This window comes from Solea solea, chromosome 5 (genome assembly GCF_958295425.1).
Source record: "Solea solea chromosome 5, fSolSol10.1, whole genome shotgun sequence".
Taxonomy (NCBI): Eukaryota; Metazoa; Chordata; class Actinopteri; order Pleuronectiformes; family Soleidae; genus Solea; species Solea solea.
This window is the reverse complement of record NC_081138.1, coordinates 3,020,388-3,041,508: the sequence shown is the minus strand read 5'-3', so window position 1 is coordinate 3,041,508 and position 21,121 is coordinate 3,020,388. Positions and strand designations below refer to the sequence as shown.

Here is a 21,121-nt window from a genome sequence, read left to right as displayed (position 1 = left end):
GTCTGAGGAATTCACAGTGTTGGTGCCTAATGATAATGCTCATTCTGGGCAGTTCTGCCAAAGGCTACTATCTATTACACAACCATCTTTTCTTTTTTTCTTTTTTTTGCTCAAAATACCCGGCCGGCACTTTTGAGGCACTTGTGCTGCTGCAGGAAAAAGCAACAGCGCTATTCATATACACACACACACATGTGTGTATGTGTGTCTTTATTTCACATTCAGCACTGAGACTGAGAGGATGCTGCGTGTGGAATGACATTCAACGCCAGGGTATACAGTATATACATAAAACCCGCTCAAGCGTCTCAGGTGATAAGGCGTTGGCAGTAGATGGGTTGGTGGGGGGGGGAGTTGGTGTAGTGGAGGTCCTGTCAGCATCACATGGTTCTTATCGGCATGTTTTCTGACACTGTTTTCGTTTTTGTGTGATGTTCACAGAGCCAGAAATAGTGTGGTGTGAGAGTGTTGCTGCTGCTGCTTCTTCATCATGGCTACAAAGAACAAAACGTGCAGTGGATTGAGTCATTCCAGCGAAAGCTAAAGACATAGGTTATTCCTCTACCTCCACCCATGTAGTTATATATGATATACTGTATATGAGCCTATGTTTACTTGGGCATTGGAAACTGAATTTACTTGCTACTGAAAGCCAAAAAGAAAAATGCAGTAATGCAAAAAAAAAAAAATGACCCTAGTATGTGAGGAAATAAGAATAAAACTAGGACACCTGCAAAAAGAACAGATTGAATAGAAGTCTATGTGAAAATGAGCCTAATTTTCACTTAAACCTAGAATACTAATCACTAACGCCGGGTATATTTCACCCGATATGATATAATATACCTCAAAAAAAAATACTTTTCATCAGAATATATTAAAGTAAAACAATATGACAACGTACAACATCTCATAAAACAAAAAAAAAAGCATCAATCAAATCACCCAACATCAGTGTTCTAGGGTTAATTTAGAACACCAATAAAGAGTTAAATGTCTTTAATGTTAGTTTTTGGTGTGTCGGTTCATTTAATTATATTTATTTGACCTGTATTTAACCAGGTAAGTCAACTGAGAAGCAATTCTCATGTACAATGACGACCTGGCGAAGAAGCAGAACAAAAACAGGGCAGATAAACAACAAAATGATATGAAACCATACATAGCAATTAGATGTATGAAGGGAAAAAGGATAAATGTTAAATGCAGGCGCAACAGTCGCAAGTTTACTAAATTATGTTCCAACTCAGTGTGACTGACGGCTCATATCTTCCAGTAGATGCCTGGTACAGTCTCTGAACTTCTATTTGTAAAACGTCAACATGGCGCCAGCCAAATCTCAAATCCCGAGGCTTCAGAGCGGGAGTTTATATTCCTATGGATGACACCATGGCTGGATGCCACTTGAATGCGACATTGCAAATGCCAACTGCCACAAAACCCCAAAAACCAACACTGTGTGTCTGAAAATAGTACCCAAAAAATGCAAAAAAACTAATTTTTTTATAAAATCATTTAAGGTTCATCTGTAAGAATTGGATTGGCTGGCTGAGTGCCTCGTTCTCTGAAATTCTCTAGCGGCGGTGGAGTAGCAAAGCTCCGACAGTGAAACGCTGTGAGGCAGCATTGGTATAGCAAGAAATTAGTGAATAAATCCAAATTTATGACTGATAAATGTATTCAGCATGAAGTAACGCAAAGCTTAATTTCCATTAAGACAATATCGAAAATACAGAAAATCACAGCATTTATTCTTTAAAAAGTGTAGACTAGACCGTGTTCGGTGCTTCGGTCGAATTTCCATCTGCTGAAAATGAGTTGTTTGCGTTTCAGGAAAAAAAATAAATTGGTAGGGAGAGAGTAATCTGTGGGAAAAAAAAAAAGAAAGAATGGCCAAATGTAGGAAATGGGTGGAAAGCAATTTAGGCCAGCTGTTGGGTGGAGGACTGCATAATGAAAAGTGATCATATTTAGCATGGAGAATGAGGTTGAGCAGCACCATCAGAAATGTGTGGGAGAATGTGGAATTGGATATTACATTTCTGGAAATGCTCCTTGAGTGAGCGATGCCTCTGGCTCTTCTTCCATCAGATAGCACTTTTTAAACAGGATTTCTGTCCGTCTCCTTCAGACTTTTCTCTCTGTCCACCGGCTCATTATCTGCCTCTCATCTCCACAAAGCTATGGACACTTTGTTGCACAGCAGACAGGAACCATGTGACACAACGACATGCTTTAGTTTGACACTTATGACGCGTTTCCACCGCCTCGCCTCGGTTAAGTTGCATTTCCACCAGCATAGAACTTGGTACCTGGTACCTGCCGGACACTGGTTGGTCAGGAAGAGGCGTCCTGACCAATTAAGTCAAAGCAGTAATGACTCCACCCACGTTGAGTAGGTATTATTTTGTATTTTGTAAAACCAACCGAAACCTTGACGTGGCGAGGCGAGCTGGGACCATACCTTAAGACAGGGGTCTCAAACTCAAATGACCTGTGGGCCACTGACGGTCTCGTCTGGTCAGTCGGGGGCCAGTCAAGTAAAAAAAAAGTCCCGAATTTTTTGGGAAAAGCAACAGTTGCGTTGAAATTACAAAATTACACATCAATATGCCGTATAAATTCCTTTTTTATATGTACCCATTTTCTTCTTTTATCCATAATTCTGCACAGCACTTTGGTCCACTGTGTTTGTTTTACAGTGCTTTACAAATAAAGTTGGATTGGATCATTTCAAAATATAAGTGCTTGTTTTAATATGCGACAATAAAAAAAAAAACATATTTATGATGCAAAATGGATCTATTAATTTAAAAATAAAAACATATAGAACTGACTCGTTACAACTTGATATTGTTTGGAGGGCCACATGTGGCCCCCGGGCCGCAACTTTGAGACCCCTGCCTTAACATTTAAGATCTTAGGGTATGGAGTTCAACTTCCCTAACCAGTGTAAAATTGGGCACTATTTATTTCCTTGTCACATATTTATATTATTATTTCTTACCAACCGTGCAGTTCTTAAGGGGCTAATTAGTGCCTGTTTATTGTGAGCTCACTTAAAACTAATGGAATAAAATGCAACTGTGCTTCAGAGTTTTGTTGAAGAGTTGTTTGAGTTGTATAACTCGCTGTATAACTGACTGGCCTCAGTAGCTTATTGGAACGACGTTGCTCCAACTTTTAATGACTCCGAAGACTTTGAGTGGATTCAGTCATTGTTATGGATTGTTCTTGTTATGGACTGTCAGATGGGTTATTGGGATTTTGGAGTTTGGACCCTCAAATGAAACGTCAGACGATAAATGCACCATAAAAAAGGAAATTATTTAAACAGTGTTGTGGATTATAGGATAGGAGTGTGACACTCTGAAAACAAGCTAGTATGTGGAGCATGAGGTGGTGTTTTATCAATAACTGTATAAAAGCTTTACATTGATGTGTATTTGACTGTTTTTATGTGTTATTAGCATTCTATTCCCCTGTTAATAGTTCCTGATTGAGTAATAAACCCATAAATGTCTTTATGCTTCAATTACACTGAAGCAGAAACACATGAATGACCACAAACGAGATAAAAGGAAAAATAATAACGCGTGTCTCGTCACTCTCCTGTGGCTAAAAGTTATCTCCAGGTTCGGAGGAGGACGACCACGAGGGTCCAGTGTGTGAGAAGCTGGGGCGCATTCAGTTCAGCGTGGGCTACAGTTTTCAGGACTCCACTCTCACCGTGAAAATCCTGAAGGGCCAGGAGTTGCCCGCGAAGGACTTCTCCGGCACCTCCGATCCGTTCGTCAAACTCTACCTGCTGCCGGACAAGAAGCACAAATTGGAAACCAAAGTGAAGAGGAAGAACCTAAACCCCCACTGGAACGAGACTTTCCTGTTTGAAGGTTTGATGGAGGCGGCTATCTCGATATACTCTTCAAAATGTTTCTGCTTCACAGAGGAAATGTGGGATTGTGCTGTGTCCTTGTCTTTCTCAGGCTTCCCCTATGAGAAGGTGGTCCAGAGGACTCTATACCTGCAGGTTCTAGACTACGACCGCTTCAGCCGGAATGACCCCATAGGAGAGGTGTCCATCCCCCTCAACAAACTGGACCTGGCCAACATGCAGACTTTCTGGAAGGAGCTGAAACCGTGTAGTGACGGCAGCGTGAGTGGGGAAGGGAAACGGGGGGGGAGGGAAGGAAGAGGTAGAGGAACAGGGGGGAGGAGGGGAAGAGAGGCGATGGGACAGAATGTAGCGGGTGATGTCATTCCTGGCTGCTGTGATGCTCCCGGGGGAAATGTGGTAGCGTGCTGGTGGGAGACAGCGAGTATGGAGAGGCTGACAGGTAGATGGAGAGAACACAGAGAGCCAGAGGAAGAAACAAAAATATGCAGAAGCCGATAGAGGAGGGAAAAAAAATGGTGTAAAGATGTGAATAATCACTGTTGTTGCGCATGATTTCCCCAGGGGAGTCGAGGGGATCTGTTGGTGTCGCTGTGCTACAACCCCACAGCCAACACCATCACTGTGAGCATCATCAAAGCCCGCAACCTTAAAGCCATGGACATCGGAGGCACTTCTGGTAAAAAAAATGCTCCTCTTCATCTCCCTTTTTAACGTTGCCCTTTTGGATCATTGCTTGTTCCACACTCTCCACACAGTTCAAATAAATGACACAATGATTCACTGCTAGAAAATGACCAATCCATATTTGTAAACAAACCAACATTGAATCATAATTAATGTTGCAAACGGCATGTTTCCTCCTTCACAGACCCTTATGTAAAAGTGTGGCTGATGAACAAGGACAAGCGCGTGGAGAAGAAGAAGACGGTGGTAATGAAGCGCTGTCTGAACCCTGTGTTCAACGAGTCCTTCCCCTTCGATGTGCCTGCCCACGTGTTGAGGGAGACCACCATAATTATTACCGTCATGGACAAGGACAGGCTCAGTCGCAATGATGTCATTGGAAAGGTTTCTCCGCTCTTATTCCTCTTGTCCTTCTCCTTCTTCGTCTCCTTCTGTATTTCCTCTGATTTTGTGACTGACAAATCAGCAGCTGATCACTCAGGCAGTCTCTACTGACCCCTGCTGGAATATGCAGACCAATCCTCTGATCTTTAAATGAATGCACAGTGTGTGGAGCAGATGGTTTTATTTAAATTGACCCCATTAAAACTTAGTAGTAGGTGTGTGAAATGTTTTTTGGTATAAAGGCCTGAGCTTTTTTGATGATTAAGATGCAGGGTGTAGCGATAGAGGACGGACGCTGGGGCAAGTCCCACGTCCTGAGACACGAGCAGGTTAACCTGAAGAAACAAGAGGTCAAAATACCACAAAATAACATCTTGGAAGCTTTCAGCTGGGCTTGTGTCAACACCATCGACTGTCTAGACGTCGTGTCCTGGGTTTAACAATCAGTGGCCGAGAGTCCCACTATCACACTAATTGCAGGACAATCAGGCAACTAATGAGCTGGGGACCACGGTTTAGTGCCGGTAGGTTGTGGCTGATGAGCTGAGAGAAACCACAGGTTTGAAACCGAACTCAGGTGCTAGGATCGGATCCTGTTCCCACAAAAACAACAAGACCTACAGGGAAGGACGAGAGTGTGAAACCAGTCTGGGCTGGAGCTGTAAGACTATTTCTGCAATGAAACTGTAAATGGCTTTCCTGATTAATTATTTTCAAAGAGCAGTTTTATTTATGATCTTTTTTTATTATTATTATTATTACTGGAAACTTAAATTATCAAGAACTGTGCGGTGGCCTCAAGTCACAAAGTTTTTTTGCATAATGAGCAGCGCTGACTGAAGAGTCTCGGGTCATGCCGGCTTTAATTGGTTAAGTCTTCGCTGTTAATACAAAGTCATCGTTGGGTCAGATTTATATTCCGTCGCTCGGCACTTTTGATGATTTTTAATTAAAAACTTTGTTAAATGTTGTCGGTTCGTGCTGAGGTCCAGTTATCTGTGTGTGTGTGTGACCACGCACCTCCAGCTGGAGGAAGTTGTTGGTATAATTGAGGAGGAAGAGCAACAGGGAGAATAAAAAAGAAACACTTCATCTAATGCTCATTTTCTGCAGACTCGTTTTTTGATTCTGTTGTTTGTCACACGACTCTCTTTCTTTCCTGTAGATTTATCTTTCGTGGAAGAGTGGCCCCGCAGAAGTCAAGCACTGGAAAGACATGATGGGTCATCCTCGTACTACTGTGGCCCAGTGGCATGCTCTCAAGGCCTGAGGGACCGAGGGACCAACCTGCCTACAGCGTTTCCCCACCCCCCCCTCTGAATTCAGCATCATCTTCTCAGCACATACTCCCTGACTGTAGTTTTTGGAAACTCTGTGTCATGTCTTTGTTCTCAGGCCACTTTGAAACTGTAAATCCCTGCCCTCCGTCCCTCATTATGACGCCGTCCGATTCAACCTCCACTCTTGTCCACTTTGACGTCTCTCCCCGGCGTCCTCTCCCCGTTGACAGTCTTGCTTTCTCACGACGTCCCTCCCTTCGCCCAGTGTCGACCACGATCAGTGTCAAACATCGGAGCAGTAGCCTACCTCTTGCCACCCATGAATACTACCGACCAAAAATGGATCAAACTGATATTCCTGCCATCCCATGTGGCGGCAAGGCAGGCTTAAATGGCGCTGACCTCTGCCCCCCCCCCCCCCCCCTCCCATTTACCACCCACAGTACATCTGGTGTTTGCAATGAGGAAGTTGTCCACTCTGCCGCGTCGCGTCTTACTCGAGTCCTCTTCTGTTGCTGTCACTGTCAGGAAAAACCCACACAGGCAATTGAAGTGTATTTAAAATGGACCTGGACTTTATCTTTTTTTTCCCACTTTCCACGTTTTCTCTGGCACCGCTGTAATAATAATAATAATAATAATAATAATGATAATAATAATAATAATAATGATAATAATAATTCTCCATTGGCTGAAACCTTTCGTCGTCTGTGCGTGCTGTGGGTGATGTGCTGTAACCCCAAAACCGAGTTCTCCAACCACACAAAAAAAAGGGATATGAGTGGGATTCTTTTTTTTTTAACACTGGTCCACGTAGGACAAGTGTCAAAAAAAAAAATAAAGATTATTATTTCCTATAAGTGATAAATGTTGTGTCTTATTTATTTAAATTTTTTTCCAAAAGAAATTAGAGAATCAACTTGTTCTTCCAGACAGAAAATAAGCAAAAATGCCAGCGTGTGTTAACAGAAGAAAGAGTTGCACAGCTAAAATTAAAGATATTGTTAAAAAAGAAAAAAGTATTTCCCTTGTCAAGGACGGTCGAGAAATAGTTAGAACTTGTGTTTTTGTTCTCTGTGTGTGTGTGTGTGTGTTTTTTAAGATGAAGATGTGGGGAGGTCACTCCGTTAAAGAAGTCAATCTGTCCAAAATTTACCGACACAGGTCTTGATGTCATAGGGTTCAACCCCCCCCCCCCCGGAATCTCTACTGCCACACCCAAGGATTTCACTGTGGTGCTCGTTCTATTTCAAACGGCTTTTGAAAAACTCGACAGACACAGCTAATCGAATCTTACCCAAGTGACCTCGGAATTGATTTTGTTTTTTTTATGTAGCTTTAAATCGACCTTGATTTTACTTTAAAAAAAAAAATACTTAGAGTATAAAGTGAATTATTTGTGGGTGAACTGAAAAATCTATGAATGCAGGCAGTAAATTCTAAGTTTTGCTCAGGGTTTGAGAATAAAGAATAAAGATGGAGAGGAAATGAATGACTCAGTCAAACGCCTTATCCCCTGTCACCCATTTGTAGTGTGTCTATTTGCTCTTACTTATTAACATCTCCTCCATGTTTGTCCTTATTCTTACAGTGACTATGAGTCCATAAACAGAGTTTCTTGCTTCACTGCCAGATTGTGACCTCCCCCCCATAGTCCCCACACACACACACGTGTTAAGTGGATGAATGGAAACAAATAAGAGAAATAATAACTGGGGGGAAAAAAAGTCTTTTTTTACATTCCACTGTCTACTGGATGTGTGCATGTGTGTTTGCACTGTGGACGAGTGTCGATATTTGAATTTTCATTTGTGTGATTGTATTTATTGTGAGTCCCTCTCTCTGTGTGTGTGTACAGTATATCTGCACTGAGTTCTATTTTGTCAGTTTAACACAGAACAAACATTGTTTACTGTTTCTATTCTGTATGGAGCGACGCCGGATGTACAGAGATTTAATTTTTTTTTGTCGTCTTTTTCTTTTTTTTTTAAGTTCTCAATTCTTTAAGAAGAATTTCTTGCACTTTGACGGTGATGACATTGCTGGAACAAACCTCTCTTCATAGCATCGTCATGTATGGTTTTAAAAGAGCATTCCCAGAGCGATGATAGTTGTGATGACGACAAAAATGACTCTATAAGATTAGAAAGAAAACTTTCCTTTGACTACCATGTACCAGATGTTTCAGTTCAGCCAGAAGTAGCTCCTGACATTTTTGGTTTATCTGTGCTTTCTATCTAGTCCAAAAACTGACTCACCAAAGCCAAAAAAAGAAGAAAGAAAGAAAAAAGAAAAGTGGGTCCCTAACATCCCAGTTGATGTTCACCCTAAAACGCCCCTGTTGTGCACACATGCTCTCTGGCACAGAGTGTTCTGTGTGCCTTGTAAACCTCGCCACGCCTTGCTCTTCACCATATGTGCTCCCTCTCCGGGTGTCAGGAAAGGGGGGGAGGGAAGAAAAAAAGAAAAAAGGTGAGACATGAGAGATAATCATCACCTCTTTGCATCACTGCTAGCTACATCTCAGGTCAGAGCAGAACATCGGAGAGTCCCAAAAATAACCAGGAGCACCAGGAGTCGTGTGCATTATCACCAGTGCTGCTGACAAGGCATTACATTCCAAAAGGCTTAGTAAAGAGTCACTACAAGTGATGCAGCTCAAAATGCAGCTTTAACGTCAGTCAGGCTTGTAGTTTGGGAGAAACTGAGCTGCAACATTCACTGCCCAACTATCACCCACTGATGCATTACAGTGGACCACTTTAAATGTCCGATTTAGGGGCCACTCTTGCTTGAGAGGTTTTACCAGCAACATTTTAATTTCTATACTGTACAAATGATTGTGAAGTGTCTTGTATAAGAAAACATCAGTATTTCCCGGGGAATGTTGATATCTGTCTGTCCTTGGTACGACTCCGCCCCCCCCCCCCTTCTTTCACTCCGTTTTCTCTTTGTAATCACACATCTGTGGAGTGCACAGTGTTAAATATCAGCCGTTTATTTTTTTGAACTCTGTACAGTGTATATAATAATATAAATGTGTATATAAAACAAAACTGCGTGTCTGGTACTCATTAAGGCAAACTTAATGGCAGGGCCAACGTATTGAAACAAACAGGGGCTTCAAACTCAAAATGGCCTGGGGGCCAGTGCACTTCTAGTCTGGTCCGGAGGGGCCAGGGGACAAGTTGGGGAAAAATGAACGCTTTAGTGATTAGAAATTAAAATGATATCTTGATAATCCATTGCGATGTTGCAATTACAAATATTCAGGATGACATTGTACGCCCTTTCAAAGTAAAAGTGTTTATGTGACACAAAATGAATCTGTAAATAACAAAAAACAGAAATAAAACAGAATTAAATCCAAATGACAATTGTAATTAAAACACTAGACAGGCTTATATATCATTACATGTTGAATTTAATCATTTCAAAATAAGTGGATGGCTTTTTCTGTTAATTAAAATGATATTATGGAATTCATAAATGTAAAAAAATCATAATAAACCAATTGTGCTGAGGGGAAAATATGAACGTACATGGACCAACCAATAACAGACACAGCGGGAAACTACATTTGTTCTCTATTTTCCAACTCAGCAGTGGCCAATATTTCATTTGTTTAGTCATCAAAGATTATATTTGGCTGATCCAGTCTAAGCTCGGCTCTGAAATTCTCTTCTGATGTTCTTCTTGAAACAGAATTACTTCCAGTGACTTCATTTTGAATTTCAACAACTCATTTCGCAACTATGGACGTGTGAATGTAACTTTTAATAATCCTATTACTGTCGTAACACACTTTCCTCCCGTGCTAAGAATCTTTAGTGAGACAGATGGCACAGGAGCAGAGACCACACAGAGGGGAACCCTTCTGACATCACCTCGGTCTATTTTAGGAGGAGCTGACAACATAAAAAATTGAAGGTGTCTCCTTCTCAACGTACACTATGTTCCCTGAAGAGTGATGAGAGAGAACATGCACACGACCGGTGGACTCGTTCCTGTGCGACCGCCTTGTTTGTGCAACACTTTGGCAGTGTATCATGTGGGCATTATAATTCTGCAGGTGTCCACGTCTGTTACGATGCTGTGCACATCTCCCGGCTAGAGGCCATTTCCCTTATGCTCTTAGTACAAGGTTCCTCTGAGCTGACATGACACACAGTGGAGGCAAGAAATCCTAGTGTGCACACACACACTCAGTGGTGAAGGAGACGAATATAACATTGTTAAAAAATGGCCATGTGCTAAAAAATAAGCATTTTTGCCAATTACACAGTTAATATCCGTGTCATTTTAAAATGCAGTTACAATGAAGATCATTTTAAAGGCTTTTACTTTGTAGGAGGATTCACAATAATTCAGCTGTGGGCTGATGTGTCCACGCTGCGAACATGTGTGAGATGTGTAAGTAACAGGCGTGTCATTGTGGTCAGCGTGTGCCTCAGTGGAGCCGGCGCAAACAAAGGAATCTGCTTCCATCTGGTGTCGACGCACGGACACTGCAGGCAGCCGATCCATTATTATGTAACGGCGTCGTTGCATATTGTTTAACATGGCATCCTCCAGTCATGTGATGCAGCCCTGTGGTAAAAGGTGACCGTGAGTGAGGAAGAGAAACTGAGTGAATCAACATTTATTTCATGACCTATAATGTCTAGAATTGGCTCCGATTACATACACACATGAAAGCTGATTTAGCCATTTGAATTTACAGTCACACACCATAAATTTACAATACAATACAAACAAAATATGCATAACACTTCCCCAAACAAACTCTCCCTGTGATCACCAGCTGGTAAAAGTGGACAGTGTTCTGAATATTCTGCGTTGTTAACGAGTCTCTGAGCAGCTCGACGCGCCATGGCTCTCACTGACTTTCCTTATCCAAGTATTCCAAGCTGGGGGCGTCCAACCTCTGCTCCTGGTTGCGGTTCTTTGTGAACTCCTTCAGCAAATCCATGACCTCTCCTTGGTAAACGTCAGGTGTGGGCCGAGTCTCTGTTGGCAAAACAGAGACAAAGGTTTAATTATTTTCAGATTCAGACAATAATATCTCCACTTGAGGCAAAAGCAATATCCACATCTTTATTCTTTTAGGACAACAACAATATTAATTGGTGAGGTACGGCCACAGAACTAAAATGCACAATATATACAAGGATTTAATGACAAGAGGTACGGTAACTCTGGTCTTTAAAAGGACAAGTTACGATCATTTAAGGCGACTTCATAAAACGTGAGAGTAACTATAGAAAAATGATGTCTATTAATGTCAAAATTAAACCATTTCAGTGTTTTACTATCAGTTCCAGTGAAGTCAGACTGCCCCCAACAGCTTTATTCAGTTTTCCAAAGTACTGCTGCCAACTGGTTGTTTTCATGCGGTTCCCACTCTTATGTGCAATGGAGTAGACACAAAATTTATTAAAAATTAAAAGAAATGTGCAAAGTTCTCTTTGAACAACAAATAAGCTCCCGGGGTGAAGTCTGAATAAATTGTAAGCAGACTTGTTAGTTATTTTAGAATCAGCCGCCTAGAATAATGGTGAACAAACACATAAAAACACACAACAGGCTTTTTAATCATTACACCCTCTGGAGTTTTTTTTCCGCCATCTTTTGCAGTGTTAAGGGCTGAATTTAAAATGCGTACGTCTGATTTATTTGTCACTGTTAACACCAAACAAGTCAAAACAAACATTTGTCATTTGCACTTGTACAAACATTAATATTGCAAGGCTGAAATGTCATTAAATATTAAAATGTCTTGCAGTGCCGGGACCGAAAAACTTATCAGAATTTGGAAGTTTCTCCCGCTCACGGACAATTTGCATAATGCATGATGACTGCTGCATTGTACGGGAAATATAACGTGTCAAACAAGAGAAACTCATCATAAAAAAAAAGAAAGATCTCACCTGTTGCCCAGTAATAGATGTCCCAGTCATTGCTTGGTTCATTAATCAGCCGGTCGTACTGGTGCAGCTGCTTCTCAGTCATTGTGTTCAGGTATCGCTTTGCAAACAGGCTACAAGACAGATGGGAGAATTCATTGGAGTCTGAGGCTCATAGTCTTCACTCTGAATAGAAATTGGTAATTATCTGAACCGCTGGTGAATGAACTCCACATAACAACCTTAATTAGAAAGAGTGGCAGGATGTGCAAATGATCCAACACCAGTGAGAGTGGAAGCTGAGAAAGTTCACCCAACAACTTTCCTACCTGTTTGCACACATGCTGCATATGCTGTACAATTAGATTTCAGAGCTTTGGCTGAGTGAGATGAGGTCATCTTAACCTCACCTGAACTTAAGAATGTCTCCTTCACAGAAAGTGCCAGATTAAAGACGTTGCATATCAATTACAAATAAATTTATAAAAAAAAAAAACATTCAATAATTGTAGTTATATTACAGATGGGACACAATCAGTGCAGCGTAATCACCTGAGTATTATGCAGTTCTCCAACATGCCCCTCTTACGACTCTCATAAAGAAGACGGCGCCTCTTGATGTCAGTGGCCTCGTTTGCTCTCTCATCCCAAGGTGGTAGAGGGATCTCGATCAGGTCTCCCCTGGAGTCGTCTGGCGCGTCTCCACGGTAACCACGAACCGATACCATGCCCGCAGCTGCTGGTCTCCAGGCTGCCTGGCACACCCCAGACACCAGCTGACATAAAACAATAAGACATGTTAGGACAAATACCAGTATCTTGTTGACAACACATCACATCTACAGTCTTTATCCTGTTTTAATATCACCAGACCTTTACCAAAAAGTGTCGCCAACATCCGTGAGTCAAACTGCTATATCACTTGTGTATGTCTGTAGGTGCATGTCTGAACTGGGGCCTTGTATAGAATATATGTCACAAATATTGTATGTTATAGTCATTGCGAGGCTGGAGTCTAATAACACAAAGATAACACTTTATTGTATGTTGTATGAAAACATTTATTTCACTTCCTACACTTCTTCCAAAGCAAATAGAACAAATTCAAACATATCACTCTTGCATGGTTATGTGGTGTTCGATACTTGTTTTTATGACTTTGAAAGTTCCTTCTTTCAAAATTGCACTTTTAGATTTCCCTCTACATCAGAGCTTCCCAAATGTGGTTCTTGCAGGGCCTCAGAAAGGGTTATAAACTTCTACAGTATAATGTATCACTTTGAGTTACTGACGATAATAATATGCAATGTTTTTACTTGTAAATACAACATAGGGCTCCTCATTTATGGGAGATTATTTAAAGTACAGAATATCCTTCACCTAAACCTTCCCTAACAAATGTGTTGGAGAAACTTTAGATTGTCAATCTTGGACTATTGTAGAAACATGGTGGTCTGACTGCTTGTATATATTATATTATCTGTTCTTCGTGCTAGTTTTGGCCAAGAACTTACAATAACAGTACATAAGTGTCGCCATTTGTTTGTTACAATGTTCTAATTAGTCAAATACACGTCACTTAAACATTTAGCAAGTTATGTTGTCTAAAAAAGATAAACAAGAGGGGTGTCACACAAATATATGTCCGTCACACGCTGCCCTGTTGTACAACTGTCCTCTAGCAGCACCTTGACTCATTACATTTTATTAGACTCGACTAAGTGAACATTAGTCATTTGTAGCATTGCTAAACCGTATTAAAAATATCACACGACATAATTTAGCGTAAACAATTTTAAAAACAAATCCTCGCTGAACTACTATTGTTTCAGATTAGAGCAGCGCCACTACATTTACACCGACAAATACATATTACATTGACTTCATTACTCACTCTTTTCGCAATGACAGACGACAGCATGTTGAACTCCTGTTCTGAAACCTGTAAAAGAAACAGCCTTTCCTACGTCTGATTGTTACTGGTGTCTGGAAATCGGATATTACACAAGCAGCGTTCACGTAAGGGAACACTTTCGAGGGGCGACTTTCAACAGCGCACACATTACGTCACAATATAAGGAAACTATTATTTCCAGTTACCGCAGAACATAATTGGGGGTTAATGTGGTGCATTTAGGAGGTGTTGATTATTGGGTGCGATTTTATCAAATGTGGTGAATATAACATTAAATTAAACCAAATTGACGTCCTAAACTGAAATGAATTGACTGAAGGAACCCATATTAGATATTGTTCCCACCCGGTCGAGTCGCATCGACACACTTTGACGTACACATACTAAAGGAATAGCAACATTAGCCCGAGCTAATGTAAGAGCGACCGCTCGCTAGTTGGTAATTACTCGTACATGCACTTATACATAAAATAATGTGCCTTTCTTTTTAATTATTTAATTAAAGTATTTGTGTGCCAATTTCCGCTCATCGCATTCTCGGTTTTTCATGTTTTGTTTCACCGTTTGATGTTTTACGTGATCGAGCGGAACATTAGCACAAGTGCAAACAAGGCGGAACGCTAGCAGCAATTAGTGAACGGTAACAGTTCACCTGTTGTCGGTGTGCACTGATGATCTGCAGTCAAATGTGCAAGCGCGAAATACTTTGATAGGGAAAAGGGGATATTGATAAAAAGGAAAACTCGCTGCAGTGCCATCAGTTGGATCATCAAAGGCCCACAGGATGGCTGCTCCTGGAGCTGCAGCCGGACCAAGCACCTCCAACTGGAATGCCAGAAATATTCACAGTGATCTGAATCAAAACGAGGAGGTGAGTCTGGTGTTATCATGGGCCGTGAATGGACACAGTGGACTTTACCTGTTGCACTTACTTGTTTGTATAGCTGTTTACCCCTTGAGCAAGTAATCAATTAAATAATAATCATCCAATGCCGATTATTAAAAATAATGACCGAAATCAAAACTATAATGCATGACTATTCGGACGTCACAATGTACATATCAGGGGGTGTGCATACAATCACATACTAAGTTGTCACTATATTAGGAACACTGAACTTAAAGGTTCATTGCATAACAAAGGTTAATTGCATAACAAATAAAGTATTTTAGGGAACTACTATGACCTTCACATCCCAGAACAGAAATCATTCTTCATATGTGTAGTAAGTTTCAGCCTCAAAACACATGCTATGGCTGTTTTGTTCATTTGGGCTTCTGTAGAAACATGGTGTTGCAAGATTGTGGCCTCTACAAAGCAATACCCTTGCCTAAAGTACACATATTTTAAAGTGATTATACACTGAAAAACATACTCATGCGTAGTGTATTTAATTTCTGCGAGTAAATCCCCTAAATGCTGCACACCAGACCTTTACATCAACAGTGTCTAATAAACCGGTCCTGTAATAAATCATTATTTAAACTGTGCAGAAGAGCTGATGAGTCGCCTGTAAGATCAATTACTGCTAACTGTACAGCCTGCCCTCACCCTCTATTAGTTGAATTTGCTGCCAATATAATTCTGGGCAGTCACAAACAATATTATGGGAATAGTCACATCAGTTTATTTTTCCTGCAACTTGGCACCAGCATTTGAGCTTCATCCACTTTGTCCATTGAGCTTCAACAGATGATGAGCGAGTGTAAGATAACTTATTGTTGTTTTTTCAGGACTTGGACAGGATTGCTGAAGCGAATGAACTTTATGATGCTGTTCTGACCGGCTCAGTCGATCGGGTAAAGAAAGTGGCTAAAAAGGCATCACCTCCTTATAAGGCAGCAGTTCAAGATGAGTTCAAATCAGTAGAGGTGCACGGAGGAAACTCACAGAAGCGACTGTCGTTGTATATTGGAAGTTTCCCCTGGGTGAGTTACATTTACTATGTTTATTTTGGTCACATGGTATTGTACATTATCCGTTTTGTTGTTTTGTCCACATCGACATGCAGAACACTGTCTACATGAACCAGTATAATGTAATTTTCCAGAAGTCATAAAATACAATTTTTAAGCAAAGCATTCAATGTGTTTTACTTTTGTTGGTGATGAAGGACTATGATTTACGTTGAGTTTATGTAAATGACAGTTATTTAAAATAGATTTCCTGTTAAACAAGAGACCCGTTTGCTAGCTGTTTATCTTCTCGGATATTGCACTTCATCTTACTTTAGATATTTTGACATTAATTGTGCATCCCATTTTAATGACAATGTCTGTTTAAGTTTCCATTATATCCTTCTGACATTTTCTCAAATCTGCAAACATTTGCAGTGGACATCTGATGGGGACATCACATCTATGGCCCTAACCTTGGGTGTGAGGGATATCAAGGAGATCAAATTTGCAGAGAACAGAGTGAATGGCCAGTCAAGAGGGTGAGTGGTTCAAGTGTTTGTGTAAGAGATAATGAAAAATGAAGCATTTTATGTGGTGTAGAGTTGCATGTGTTGTTTCATCTCCTCTGTACAGCTATGCAGAAGTAGTGGTGACCTCAGAGGAATCATTCAAAATACTGTTGGAAAAAATACCCCAGTGTAAACTGAACGGGGAAACAGTTGAATGCCGCTTTGCCACTCGACAGAACCTCACCGTGTTTGAGGACGTTGCAAATAAACGTAAGCGCACTATAAACTTAGCAAAATACTGGAGGAACTTATGATACAAAGTGTGTCTGTTCCTGCAATCTTTGACAAAAACATTGTGTTCTCAACAGGTATACCCCTCCGTCTAAATTCAAAAGATCCCAAGGAGTCGGATCATTCAGATCAGGCTCCCTCATTACCACAGGAGCCCATCGCTCCACCAAGACCCCCAATTTTCCCAACACATGCGTTTCCACCTATGCCTTTCATCGGTCATCCGCCTCCTCCCTTCCCACCTATGCCTCCACACATGCCACCTCCCCTGCCTCCGCCTATATTCCCTCCTCATCCAGTCCATATTCCCAGCCAACCGCCTCCTAGTCTTCATATAAACCCTGCATTCTTCAACCAGGATGGACACGGCAGCAAAGCTTACAGCCAACACAAGTAAGAACATGTACTGTTTTTTAAATTAACTATAGTTCAGGATTTTTGAAGTGTGGTTGTTTTGAGGTACTGACGCATCACCGGGCCCTGACCCTACTCACTGTAAACATTGCTGCCTGTGGGGACATGTGGAAAAACAGATTTTATCCACTTAACAGAACGCTTAACTAATACAATTTATGCATGCATAAATCTATGATCTATGATTCTTGCTGCATAAATCTATGATCTATGATTCTTGCTGCCTTTTCAGACTGAAACCTCTGGCTTTGGTGTGGAAGAGTGAGCGGTTTACAAACTTTATTTTGTAGTTGGAAAAGAGGAGACAAGTATTTTAAGATAAGAGCATATGTGGCTATTATTAGGTGAGACTAAAGAGTCTAAAATCTGTTTTTCTTGTGTCCCCGCTGGCAGACATTTTTTTCACTAAGAGCAATTAAGTCAGTCTTATGCTGGTTCTCAGCAGAAGGGGCCAGCAGGGGGCACACAGCTCAGGCAGCACTGAATATGTGTCAGTACATCATACATCCACACTGGAAAGTGGATCATTAGCAGCAAGATATGTCAATTTTTTGATTTTCTTTGTCAGTGTGACAACAATCTGTCTATTTTTTTTAGACAAACACCTCAGAGTCCAGAGGAGGATTTCGATGAGCTAATGAACAGAAATAGAGCCATCGCCAGCAGTGCCATCTCTAAGGCTGTGTCTGGAGCAACAGCTGGTAAGTAAAGTGGTTTATTCTTTGAAGTGGAAGAAAGAACGCAGAACCTAATAAGCCATGTGGAGGAGGAACTGGTCACTACTTAAAATAGCTGCCATATGGAAAATATCCAAGAGCAACTAGACGTTATACAGATTATTTCTGTAAACGCTGTTAAACATTTATATCACTCGCTCAGATACTTTATGTAGGTGTTTGTGTGCGCTGGTGCAGCTTTCTACATTTCATTACAGGAAATATAATTATCAGAGCGGAATTATTATGTAGAGCTGAATCAATAAAATGTAGATGTTTGAAATGTTTTTTATCAATGTCAAACTGTGGTGTTACTTCAAGCTGATAAATGTAAAATTTAGCCTTTAAAAGAGTTACTGCAATCCCAATGGAAAACATTGCAGGGGGCTTGGTTGCCAGATTTGCAGGAAATATGATGCTGCACTTGTACCTGACATTACACTGCTGTGCACAAACTTGTATATAACTGTCCCATGGTCTGTTTTATTTTTTATAAATATTGAACCTATTTGGTTAATGTTAGTTTCAGCTACAGGCTGGGATTGAGAATGTGAGAAAGTGTGTTGGCTTTAGATCAGACAACTTGGTTGAGACACTTTAGAAAGGGGCACTGAGGCTTTTTAGGTCCAGATTGTTCCTTCAATCTCTGACATGGTCATTTTATGTCTTAATACAGCACATTTCTTATATATATCACCTGTGATTACTGGTAGTGTTTACCTGATTTATTTGTATTAGTTTGTGCACAAATAAAGCAATTTACATGCACCTGATGATATTAATTTACATTTAAGTAAGTAGCTTAAGTCCAAATAAAAGTCAGTGCTTGGATTTTTTTGCCTATCTTTACAGTGTTGAGGGGTACATTTGATCCCTGGTATCCAGTTGTACCTACAGTAACGTATGCAGCCTTGAAGAGCTCAACTACTTAAATCAATATCTAATCTCTAGTCTCTTTAATTGCCAATGCAGGAGATTTGCAAGTGGCGATGGAGACTCTATTAACTGCCATTGCCATCATTAAGCAGTCCAGAGTGTACAGAGATGAACGCTGTCAAGCGCTGGTCACCTCCCTCAAAGATTGCCTCGTCTCCATCCAAGGAAACTATGGCTACAGGTTGGTAAAATGAAACCTCTGGATTCCAATACATGGTGCATGTTGTTGTCCACACAGAAAGCTTTTGTAATAGTGGAGATCACACAAGCACCTATTTCTGTGCAGGGGAAGCAGTCGTTCTCGGGAAAAAGAAAGAGACCGCGATAGGGGCCGTGACCGGGAGCGAGAGCGGGATAGAGAAAGAAACCAGGAAGATTCCTCTGGCTGGGAAGGAGCGGGAGTGTCTCGAAGACGCAGAGAACGTTCCTGGAGTGGAGATCGAGAGAAGGAGCGCTCGCGGGAACGTGAACGGGAACGTGAAAGGCACAGAGATCACAGAGACAGATACCGCTGACATGGTATGACATTTTTATTATTTTTTTTCCTTTTCTATTTTATTTTAATGCATTGAACAAGATGTGAATGATTCCTTAAAGAATGTGTTAATATAGAGTTACATTTTAAATTATTAGACTTTTATTGTTTGATGTTATACATTTGCTATTGTAATTTAAAGGAGACTATAATGTAAAAACTGCCTGTACATTCACATTTACCTGGAGTTTTAAACCACTGGGATGTTTTATCTCTCATCCCATGTCTTCTATTGCTTGGTGAACCTCAATAATTATTGCTGTATAATACACAACCAATCCTCTGGATTCCAGTCGTACAGATTACTAACAGATTAATACTCGGTGTTTTCAGCAGCTTGTTTTCAACAGTTTTATAATATAGTTGTTTGAGTATATTGCACTTTTGCTCAAATATAAATGGGCTATATTTGATTTGCAACTAGAATTTAAAATAGGTACTGATATCCCCCTCTTCGTCAGAAAATTGAGGTTTCCAGGTAGTTTGAGGAATAAATCCCACATGAACCCAAAACACAGCTCTGAGGAACTACACTTATACCCTTTTTCCACAACATAGACATACACAATTTAAAGTGTGAATAAACTGGCTGATAATTTTATTACTAAATGCTATAGTTTGTAACTTACTATAAACAAATGTCTAACATTCAAACCCTTGCCAACAATTGGGATTGCAGTGTTGTGGTATTTACTCGGGGGCAACAGAGGTTCAACACTGGAATTTTAATACATTTCTTACAAACGGCTCCTTTTTAAAACCACTGTGACCAACTCAGTCCCTGGCCTGACTAACTTGGGATTCTCTGCCAGTTAAGAGGCTTAAACAAACTGCCTCCCAGTAGTTTGCAGTATGTTAATGGTAAAAAAAAAAAAAACAACTAAGAAATGTCATCCAATTGAATGGATTTGTTTTTTTAAATGTGTAATTTTTAAGAGATTTCTTTGACTCTAATGCTGGTCTTACTGACTTTATCTTCATTTCTGGCCTCTGGTTCTTTTCTGCTCGCAATGGAAACCTTTTAGCAGTTTACAGTTCATGTAGTTATTCATGGCTATAACTTGACAACATATTGCATTGAGTATAAGGTGGAGTGAATGTGTAAACTTTTCAGTCTATACAAGGGTTCATAGCATTGTGTGGACCACCCCAGATTGTGTCCCGTAATTTTATGAGTCAACAATGGGCACAAAATTGCCCCAATACTTCTAGATCTAAGGACAGTTAACACACGGTGTTTCATTAAGCTGTTGTAATACAATTCTAATGTGGTTTTAAAAGCTATGCTCTGTCTCTTCACAGGCAGGTCACGTCTATAACGGTTAAGCAGAGCAAAGACAGGACTATTTGTTTCTGCGTCAAGCTGTAGTAAAAAAAACACTTGGAGGATTCTAAGGTGAGGCTGAAGATGTGTCTCCAAAAAGTATAATAATGTGTACTTTTTGTTCTTCAGTCAACTGTACATAGTGGGACTTTTTCCTGTTTTAAGAAGAAAAAAAATGTTGTAGGATTATTTTTCAGGTACACTTGCTTCTGGGACATCAGTCCAAAGCTTGCATGCATATGAAAACTGATTAACTTAAGTAATACATTGTATTGTTTATCACTTTCTTTTGTATTAAGTCTACAAATTAAAAAAAAAAAAAAAAACATCTCTGGAACTGTATATCCAATGGTCTATTTTTCTTATTTAGGATACTTTACAGCTGTTCTATTTGTATGTTCATTAACCATTAGAATGGATATTTAACCAC

At 40.4% G+C, this 21,121-nt stretch overlaps 3 protein-coding genes across 6 annotated transcripts in view; 2 read left to right on the top strand and 1 right to left on the bottom strand.

The window, feature by feature from the left end:
• syt7b (synaptotagmin VIIb) overlaps positions 1-6,900 on the top strand; it is a 105,852-nt gene extending 98,952 nt beyond the window's left edge. For all 4 annotated transcript variants that reach the window (XM_058628815.1, XM_058628813.1, XM_058628816.1 and 1 more), the window contains 5 exons: positions 3,626-3,893; positions 3,987-4,156; positions 4,460-4,574; positions 4,767-4,966; positions 6,132-6,900. In XM_058628815.1, coding sequence (XP_058484798.1) covers positions 3,626-3,893; positions 3,987-4,156; positions 4,460-4,574; positions 4,767-4,966; positions 6,132-6,236 — 858 coding nt within the window. In that variant the 3' untranslated portion in view covers positions 6,237-6,900. The remainder of the gene's footprint in view (positions 1-3,625; positions 3,894-3,986; positions 4,157-4,459; positions 4,575-4,766; positions 4,967-6,131) is intronic.
• Positions 6,901-10,877: 3,977 nt separating this feature from the next.
• Positions 10,878-14,218, bottom strand: sdhaf2 (succinate dehydrogenase complex assembly factor 2). The gene is made up of 4 exons (XM_058628810.1): positions 14,047-14,218; positions 12,705-12,928; positions 12,177-12,286; positions 10,878-11,256 (listed from the first exon to the last, which is right to left on the bottom strand). Exons 1-4 carry the CDS (start codon positions 14,071-14,073, stop codon positions 11,126-11,128), a joined length of 492 nt encoding a protein of 163 aa, XP_058484793.1. The 5' UTR covers positions 14,074-14,218; the 3' UTR covers positions 10,878-11,125.
• Positions 14,219-14,340: 122 nt separating this feature from the next.
• LOC131459253 (cleavage and polyadenylation specificity factor subunit 7-like) lies at positions 14,341-20,982 on the top strand. Its single transcript, XM_058628809.1, has 9 exons — positions 14,341-14,938; positions 15,802-15,996; positions 16,402-16,505; positions 16,600-16,745; positions 16,844-17,159; positions 17,778-17,881; positions 18,869-19,013; positions 19,119-19,351; positions 20,670-20,982. Exons 1-8 carry the CDS (start codon positions 14,852-14,854, stop codon positions 19,345-19,347), a joined length of 1,326 nt encoding a protein of 441 aa, XP_058484792.1. The 5' UTR covers positions 14,341-14,851; the 3' UTR covers positions 19,348-19,351; positions 20,670-20,982.
• Positions 20,983-21,121: the final 139 nt, after the last annotated feature.

Bases quoted from the DNA above. Each gene is read 5' to 3' on its own strand.
- sdhaf2 (XM_058628810.1), bottom strand. From the start codon at position 14,073: ATGCTGTCGTCTGTCATTGCGAAAAGA. The intron at 12,929-14,046 runs GTGAGTAATGAA...GTTTTATGTCAG, and splicing joins CGTCTGTCATTGCGAAAAGA to CTGGTGTCTGGGGTGTGCCA. The intron at 11,257-12,176 runs GTGAGATCTTTC...TTTTGCCAACAG, and splicing joins CATCTATTACTGGGCAACAG to AGACTCGGCCCACACCTGAC.
- LOC131459253 (XM_058628809.1), top strand. From the start codon at position 14,852: ATGGCTGCTCCTGGAGCTGCAGCCGGACCAAGCACCTCCAACTGGAAT. The intron at 14,939-15,801 runs GTGAGTCTGGTG...TTGTTTTTTCAG, and splicing joins ATCTGAATCAAAACGAGGAG to GACTTGGACAGGATTGCTGA. The intron at 17,882-18,868 runs GTAAGTAAAGTG...TTGCCAATGCAG, and splicing joins TGTGTCTGGAGCAACAGCTG to GAGATTTGCAAGTGGCGATG.